The sequence below is a fragment of the Opisthorchis viverrini genome (assembly GCF_000715545.1).
Source record: "Opisthorchis viverrini unplaced genomic scaffold opera_v5_39, whole genome shotgun sequence".
Lineage (NCBI taxonomy): Eukaryota > Metazoa > Platyhelminthes > Trematoda > Opisthorchiida > Opisthorchiidae > Opisthorchis > Opisthorchis viverrini.
In genome coordinates, this window is record NW_008751696.1 from 434,507 (window position 1) to 443,908 (window position 9,402).

A 9,402-nucleotide genomic window follows, 5' to 3' on the forward strand; every position below is an offset into this window, starting at 1 on the left:
GCCGGGAGAGAGCAGCGGCAGGAAGTTATACAGGATTTTGTGGAGGAGAAGCTAAGGCCAGAGTCGATTGACCAGCTAGTCAGTGAATCTAGGTCTTCCTTAATCTGGTGAAAGGCAAGGGTTTTTGCAGAGGTGGGGAATGTGTACGCGATTTTTATATCGTCCGCGAAGAGGAAGGCATTACCGTGGGATGTGGCGCCAAAGACGTCATTGGTGTACAGTGAGAAAAGGGTGGGGCCTAGCACGCTTCCTTGGATGGCTCCGCTAGTGATCGGTAGTGGAGATGATTGCATGTCCCCGATTTGCGTTGTTTGTCTCCTGTCTGACAAATAGGAGACGAACAACTGAAATGAGGTTCCCGTGATGCCATGAAGGCAGCTGATTAACTAACAACTTGATCCAACGAACAACGGCAATCCTTCATATTCATGAATGCAATCCGTCTACAAAGTGCCCTCCTTAAAAATACACAACCACCCATGACGGAATGCTTCTGTTTACTGGTTGTATCGGGGTGAACGCAATGTGTTGTCAATCCAATACTCTTTTTTAGGAAGACGATTTCACTCGAAAGGGTTTCTGAAACGAAAAAGTATGATCAATTACAGCTCTTTCTCAATGTCACCGAAAAAATATGATTGAACAAAGTTGCTGCACTTGAATTATTGGTGCACAGCTGGTGATAGCAATAATACAACTCAGAAGGTGTATGTGCACTAATAGAAGTTTTCAGTATGGTTGCGACACGTATAAAAATAAATGCAGTGCGAGATGGGAGCGAGTCAAAGAAAGGAACTTAACGTCTGAGAGGGTCCCTTGGTGAAAGTCCGGACGGCGGGAACGTGTTTTCTCCGCAGCTTGGCTGTACACGTGTTCCAAGATTGTCCGTGGACTAGGAGTGCTTATCTGACTCCTTGCTCCCTGCGCGCGCGCGGGTCTGTGTGTTGTGACTGGGTTTGGTTTCCCTTTATGTAGGTCCCAGTGCGTGTACGCGGGAGCGTCGGCTTATGGGTAGTTGTTATGCTGACTAGGCGGTGCAGACAATGGATGTCCGATGAGTCAGCTTAATGCGACTTGTTTGTGAGTATGAGCAATAAGACAAGCCTCGCGATCCAGTGAGCGGCTGTGAGTTGAACAGTCAAGTATTTGGGTGACTCACCCAGAGTTCCATAACTCCTACGGTGTGCGATCTCCGACTGGCTTCCACGCTGCAGCTGGATACCAACTGTTATAGAGGTAAATTTATTGCTTGCTCAGTTTGTCCCGTTAGCGATAATGAAAGGGCCATGTGAACACCGATGATCTGAAAAGGGATTAAGCGATTATACGCATTATTGGACGCAACGCAGTTAGGGCCAGGGAGTGGTGTATACCAGTCAATCGTATAAGAGTGGTATGAACTTTTGCCTCAGGATGTAAGGATCGCATGCGCTGTCAGGGGTTCCACAACGGATAGAGTAGTAGCGAAGATAAGGCGGGTGATCGGGTATTTGGCGCCAAATCTGTTCGATAATAGCACTAAATTCCAACGTCCTTCCACTTCTGCTTCAGTTAGTTTTGCCTGCTTTGGGCTCTCTTCTTGGAAACGGACCAGTTAATGTGCATACGTTTGTGATGTTCAGCATCCGGTTATACACAGAAAAGCTTCCACACCTCGGACACGCAACATGCCGGAATCTGCCTGCCCTTTCGGAATATTCTCGGGCTCTGTTGTGTGTGTCAATCTAGATGAAAACTGACAACAAGCATGCCATTGACACCGATTGGCAAACATATCTTGCAGTGTCCTCAATAAAGCGCAATGGGAATTTCGTAGTCCCATCCCGGAAAGCGCGTAGTAACAACAGCACCAAAATCTTTCGTTCTCTTTCGAACCCCTATTCCAGATCAAGGGTTAGTCACCCCTCTTCTTCCGCCACACTGTTCTGAGCACGACAAACGACCCTTCTACGGCAACCGATGCTTTGGTATGCAAATAACATGGCCTAACCGGCGCAGCTGCTAATGCTGAAAACATTCTTCGTTGGAGGTCCCCGTTGCACAAACCAGGGCACGCTTTTCAGTTGCCCCGTTGCGTATTCTCTAAAGAAAGAACGTTTTTGAACACCTGGAAACGTTTACGTTCCGTCCTTTGAATAGGCCAAGACTCGCATTCATATGACAGAACAGCCCGGGACAAAGTTCTCGGACACCTGAGACACTGGCCTGAGGTTGCACTGGTTGTAGAGTTCACCCCTTACCATACTCATCTAGAGTTGAACAGTCAAGTATTTGGGTGACTCACCCAGAGTTCCATAAATCCTATGGTGTGCGATCTCCGACTGGCTTCCACGCTGCAGCTGGATACCAACTGTTATAGAGGTAAATTTATTGCTTGCTCAGTTTGTCCCGTTAGCGATAATGAAAGGGCCATGTGAACACCGATGATCTGAAAAGGGATTAAGCGATTATACGCATTATTGGACGCAACGCAGTTAGAGCCAGGGAGTGGTGTATACCAGTCAATCGTATAAGAGTGGTATGAACTTTTGCCTCAGGATGTAAGGATCGCATGCGCTGTCAGGGGTTCCACAACGGATAGAGTAGTAGCGAAGATAAGGCGGGTGATCGGGTATTTGGCGCCAAATCTGTTCAATAATAGCACTAAATTCCAACGTCCTTCCACTTCTGCTTCAGTTAGTTTTGCCTGCTTTGGGCTCTCTTCTTGGAAACGGACCAGTTAATGAGCATCCGGTTATACACAGGAAAGCTTCCACACCTCGGACACGCAACGTGCCGGAATCTGCCTGCCCTTTCGGAATATTCTCGGGCTCTGTTGTGTGTGTGTCATTCTAGATGAAAACTGACAACAAGCATGCCATTGACACCGATTGGCAAACATATCTTGCAGTGTCCTCAATAAAGCGCAATGGGTATTTCGTAGTCGCATCCCGGAAAGCGCGTAGTAACAACAGCACCAAAATCTTTCGTTCCCTTTCGAACCCCTATTCCAGATCAAGGGTTAGTCACCCCTCTTCTTCCGCCACACTGTTCTGAGCACGGCAAACGACCCTTCTACGGCAACCGATGCTTTGGTATGCAAATAACATGGCCTAACCGAAGCAGCTGCTAATGCTGAAAACATTCTTCGTTGGAGGTCCCCGTTGCACAAACCAGGGCACGCTTTTCAGTTGCCTTGTTGCGTATTCTCTAAAGAAAGAACGTTTTTGAACACCTGGAAACGTTTACGTTCCGTCCTTTGAATAGGCCAAGACTCGCATTCATATGACAGAACAGCCCGGGACAAAGTTCTCGGACACCTGAGACACTGGCCTGAGGTTGCACTGGTTGTAGAGTTCACCCCTTACCATACTCATCTAAATGCAAGAATTCATTGAATACAAAGAAAAAATTTTAACACAGACTCATCCTTATTTACACATGTTAACCCCCGTTCACATCGACTGAAAGCCTGCTACTTACACATGATCATCGATTACCGTTTTTTAATTCAGGCAATATCTTAATAAATTGGAAGCGCTTTAGCCGCCTGCTATTACTGTCTCCAGTCTCCCTCATAATACAGTACCTCTGGCAGGCATTTTGACACTTTCATGCTTTGGGTAACCCGGGTCGCCTTGTCGCCTCGTTTGAATGGCAGCAGCGAGCCTAGACGGTTCTCTGCCGTGTATATTAGTGCATGGTGAACGACAGCCATTGACCGACAAGAACAAAACCGACCCGGGAAAACTGGGCAAAAGCCTCGATCCTGTGTATCAATCCGTGAATCCGTGAATCCGTGAACAACCGTGCGCTTTCGGGGGATCCAGAAATACCCTTGATCCATGTCAATCTCTATTTTTTGCAATCCCTTGACCAAACCCAACTACCATGGCAACCTCGACTGACTCACTCAAGATGCTAATGTACGGGGCTGTCCTCGACCCCAAGTGCAACGTCACGATGCCCGTATCGCGATCGCCAAACCCGGTCCAATATCTTTCCCACAGTTCGCAACACACCCAATATTTTCCGGCAGAACGTGTTACAAGCACCAACAAGACCGTCCCATTCCGCTGAATTTTTGTCTGAACTTCAAAGCGCCGGCTACCCTTTTGTGCCATCTGCTTGTTCTGTCCACAATCCCGCTAATTTTTCCAATGGCACGATCAAGAGGTCAGTTTACCGATTGGGGAAAACCTTGCCGCGCACCCCATGTAGCATGTGCTAACCATTATTTTCGAGAAAAAAGGCTTGCTATCTGTGACAAATCCCTTGGTTTTGTTTGGCAAGACAACTGCCTCAACGATAAAAAACATATCCCTATACATGTCGCCAGTGGTTGCTTTAATTTAATTTTGCGTGGCCTAATTTGTGTCTATATGGTCTCAAAATTATTTACAAATCCAATGCAGAAAAAACGCATGAAGAAACCAGTTTTCTCAGAAAGATATTTCAAATGCTACTTAGAGTGGGGAGTTCTGTTAGTGCTACATCCCCGGCGACAGATTCCCCTTGGCCGTTAACACAACTCCACCCAGTGCATCAACCGACATAAATGAAACTAAGTGTCCACCAGATCGCAACGTATGGTCGATCCGAATGACCGACAACGCTGGAGATACAAAAAATGCTGGAAAAGTTCACAAGCCGTTTGACTTGATTCGTTCGACTAGTCCATGGAAGCGTCTTGTTGGCGAAGCTGTTATAGGCCAGAATGGCTCACAGATATCTATCCGAGAAGAGTGTTTGGCTTACTGGCAACGCTATTGCAGACAAGAATTCAGTTGCACCAATTAAGTTGCAACCTTCAATCCGGACTGCTAACACTCAACAAAAGGTGGACCACAAATAAAAGGCCACCTTCAGTCTCACAAGTACCCTGGTACATATCTCTACTTAGACGTCATATTGATCCTTGTGCTAACCATCTTCCATGTGCTCCATTCAATGGTGGCATGAATTCCTCAGTCAGTGCATGGCTAGCATATTTGAGGCTACCCGACTTAATAACGTCTTCCCAAGAAAATGGGGTGAACTGGCAGAAAGGATGCCCGCAATGCATGCAGCTACCACAGATGTGTTAGTACAAAAACTCAAAGGGAGAAATCCAAGGGCACCGGATAAAGATTGGCTATACTGCAGACTGACTAATGAAAGAAGAGACGATGCTGCTCGGCTGGACACAACGGAGAGGAAAATAAAGCCTAATTGAAATGTTACGAAAGGAAGAATTATCCGTTACTATCTAGCAGCTCCAACACCACCGTTTTCAAAATATGTAGGTTTTCACCTGCATTGGTGCAAGTGGCCTCGGGTTACCGCTAGATCACTGCTTTCTTGCGCGTATGGGTTTTACTAAGGGTCTCTCTGTGTGACGAATGGCACCACGAAGGCAATCAAACTGTTGCTCCATAAGTTGTCGAATAAATGGGAGTGGCACATCTGTGAATAAACGGATTTTGCGACCAAAAAGCGCTTTCTAGGGTGAGTTATTGTTTGTCACGTTTGAGTTATGTTTCGCCTGGTAGCTCAACAAGAAGGTCTCAGTAATCTTCGTTGACGTTCTCTCCTACTACTTCAGTGATGCGTCCGTTTGTTAATTTCTATAAAACGCTCAGATTAGCCATCAGACTGAGGATGGACTGGCGACAATCCAAAGCAGTGAATGCCATTTTGCAGGGAAAACGCGGCGAGTTTCACTGGAGTAAACGTTCTGGCAGTATCTAAAACATGCGATGCAAGTGAGCTTCAAGATTGTGGAGCAAGAATTAATGTGATCCATCAGGGGTGCCTCCGGCCACCAACTGTGAGCGCCTACCAAAATAAAATATTTCTGACTGTTAACTGGTTCGGCAAAATTAACATGTAGCCACGACACAGGGTTAATCGGTGCAGTCCGCAAAGCTGGCTCGGTTTTCCGCTGCGATTTTGCATAACACCGACATTTGTACAGGACTGCACAATATTTCTAACTGCCTGTCCATACTCGGTCAGTGTGAATAACTTTGCTCGAGGGTTATAAGATGTCTTATGCCTGAGTATCCTAATATGTAACTTTATTATCCAAGTTTGCAGTTTTGTTGGTATTTTAACATGTTTACCAAAGAGGAGGCAGCCATAGAATTCCTTGAGAAAATCGTCAATCAAATAAGGGCTAAATGGCGCGTACCGCTGAGACGAGACGGGTGTTTGGTGATAGTGTTATACTTGTTGGAGCCACGGACAATTGGTGAATTGACTGGAATGGCTTGAACGGATGAGGCAAATTTCCTGCTCGACAGAATCTTTCACCCAAAACCGCATCGTCCGATGGCTATCACTGTGCGTCTGTCAGACTTAACAAGTCATTTATATACCGGTAGTTGATTGAAAAATCATAGCCGTGTGTGAATTAGTATCATTCTTCGAACTGAAAATGCTCACAAGTTGCTTTTGATTAGTAAGGAGTGTAAAATGACGGTCATAAATAATTTCCTGAAGGTTATTGGCAGGGAATAAGTGCGTGCCTTTCTATTTGACCGTAATCGCGTTCAGTTGGTATTATTGAACGGGCTGCCTGGTTTATGGCCTTTTATTATCCATCGAAAAATCCGGAGGAAATGACTGCATCTGACGCTAAAATAATATTTGTGTATGTTTCATAATGTGTACGCAGCAAACCTGATGGTATAAGTGATTTCACTGTGCCGAAAGCTGGTTGAAATTGAGGTGACCAATTCCGAGGAACATATCTTTTGAGGATATGTTTGAGGGGACCGAAGGAAAGATCACCGCAAGGATAAATGCGCCGGTAGTAGCAATCTCAGAATACAGGAAATTCTATCTGCGTCAGAGCGACAGTCAGAGTTATCGAGAATGTAACACAAACTTTGATAGACATAAGAAAGAATGCACTATTTTTTTCGTACACGATGACTTTACTCTTTGATTAGATCAAGTAATAAATGTAAGTGATGAAAATGTTGTTCCTAATCACTCATGGCCATATTGATATCATTCAGCTACGCAATGGCACCCGTTAATTCAATTAACATGGCGTCTGTTATCATATGGAGTATGACTAGTGGCGTTTATACCCCAAAATAAGACGGGCGAACTGGAGAAGACCACGGTGCATGTTGATGTTTAGGGGATATTTGGTGTCATCGGGAAACACGATGTGTAAATAGGCGTCAGCTCCATCGAGGTTAGCAGAGCAAGTGTCTCCACTTGGTTAGGCGCAGAGGCACTGACGTAAAATGAGTGCAGCATTCGAGACTATGAAATAATCAGCACAGACTTTGATCTTCACATTTGCCTCTTTGACTGCAACAACATGAACCTCCCGGGAAGAATGGATGACGGGCTTATAATATCTGAAGTACGGAAATGAGCAAATTAGGAGTCCACGAATAGAAGAGCCGCATAAAGTGCAGGGCGTTTTCATGTATAGACATAATGCAGTACTCGTAAGTTTGCCAAAAATTCTTCGACAACTCACGACCGGTTTTCCCCTTTGGAGCTCATCAGTTAGGCGCAGTTCCGAGTTTCCGCCTACCCTATGTTCTACTTGAAACCAAATTGCACGAACTTAGCGAAATACACTCATACAGGGCGTCCTCGTCTGCGTGGGTTTCTGAAATGCTCGTATGTGTGAGATGTACGCGGGCACATAAGACCGTAGAGCGGAAAGATTCAGCTGATCTAACCAATCAACACTGATTAAATTGAGATTTGAACGGTCTGTGTGATATCAAATGCCTCCAAGTCGCATATAGTTGAAAGACATAGTAAATGAAATCACTACTATGCATAAGCAGGCTTAATTTCCACACTGCACTCCAAGTGGGACCTGAAATCAATGTGAGGTCTGAAGCTGTATCGAGCTGAAGACAGACAGGATGATTATTTACAGAAAGTGTGAAATTTTTCCTGCAGAATACGAAATTTGTTTTGTGATACGAAAATAGAAATCAACGAATATCGCTTCTGCTTTAATTCAGGAGCCCAATGAGGTGGACCCTTCCGGTGAACAATAGGCTTGGCATAATGCTATACACAGGGTTCTTCTCAATGACCAATATGACGGCGTGTCCGGCCTCAGTGCCTTCTTAAAGGGCAAAAGCGACTACGTCTCCAGTCCCCGCAAGAAAAACACGGTATAGAAGGCTTATTGTGTGTGGGATAAGAACTGCGCCTAAAAGCCTTATTCTGAGTCTCGGAAACATGGTTCAATATGTCTTACGAGCCTGATGCCTGGTCGATCGTTATATAATCCTGATTCAGTTTGATGAGGCACTTGCATTCAGCACCGAGCTCCTGTACGCTTTTCTTTAGGTTCTGTTTAGGTCAGTGCAACAATGTTTTCCAAATGCTTGCATGGTGAATGGACTGGATGCCAGATATAAAAAGGAGGTATTTGAACTGATTTTCCTCCATATCGCTGGGTTTGAAATCCTCGCATTCTCGATTGATACATGTTGTAAGCCCCACAAAGTCACCATCTTTCAGGACTAATTTAAACTCTTGGTAATATATGTTGGACCGGAAGGCGCCATCCCCAAAGATTTTCATAAGATCTGGATAGTACTGTCGCAGCGGAGATCATCAGGCTGGTTGTAAAGTTTGTAATCTGTGTAGCGGTCATGTTCACGTGAACGAAGTTTCCCAGTTAATAGCTGTATCTGCCACGGGTCATTCTGCTTGACAAAATCGAATGATGTCCCGTGCTTCTTACTCCGAAACAAAATTTCAATCTACTTCCGCGTCAGGAATGACTTCTGAAATATAATCAGTATTAAAACATGCAAATGAACCTGATGGAAGATGTGAGCTTTTTTCTGAAGCCTGGATTCTCATCTCATTAGTTTCATTAGTTTTGGCTGCGCTTGCTTTTATTGCTGCAGTTGCACACACAGACTGCTTTGCTGGTGTTCTAAAAATCGCCGAAATTTGGTTAGCTGAAATTAATATCACGCAGACCCTTCGTCACTGTTGTCTGCGCGCTACCCGAATGATTTTGGATCCTGACGGAATTTATCCTAATACGTCTGATGGCCTGTTAATTGACTGGGAAAACGTCAAGAGAGTAGAGAAGTTGCGCCGGATAAAGATAAACTATATTGCAGACGAACCAATGGGAGAAAAAGCGCCGCGGCTCAATAGGGCACGACAGAAAGAACAGCGGAATCTCAGTGAAATGGTAAAAAAGGTACAGCTGTTCTCTAGAGTGTAAATGTCCAAACATGTACCAGGCGGTATTTCAGACGGGTAAAGCTTAACACCGCCACGTGTCGGAGCAACGCAACATTTACAGACCACATATAATCATGGTATTGTTGTCCTCCGGTGTCCTTTTGATTCTAGTGATCTCTCAGTGTTTTTAGGCACATTAGCACAACAGGTCACGTCACAAAAAATTGTGAAAATATTCATCAACAT

General features: G+C 45.0%; 1 protein-coding gene across 1 annotated transcript in view; it reads left to right on the forward strand.

Annotated features, from left to right (window-relative positions):
• Positions 1-9,196, forward strand: part of T265_02962 (hypothetical protein) — a gene marked incomplete at both ends in the record, with an annotated part of 89,270 nt that extends 80,074 nt beyond the window's left edge. The window contains one exon of the mRNA XM_009167341.1: positions 8,838-9,196. Within this exon, the coding sequence (XP_009165605.1) occupies positions 8,838-9,196 (359 nt within the window). The remainder of the gene's footprint in view (positions 1-8,837) is intronic.
• Between the last annotated feature and the right edge of the window lie 206 nt (positions 9,197-9,402).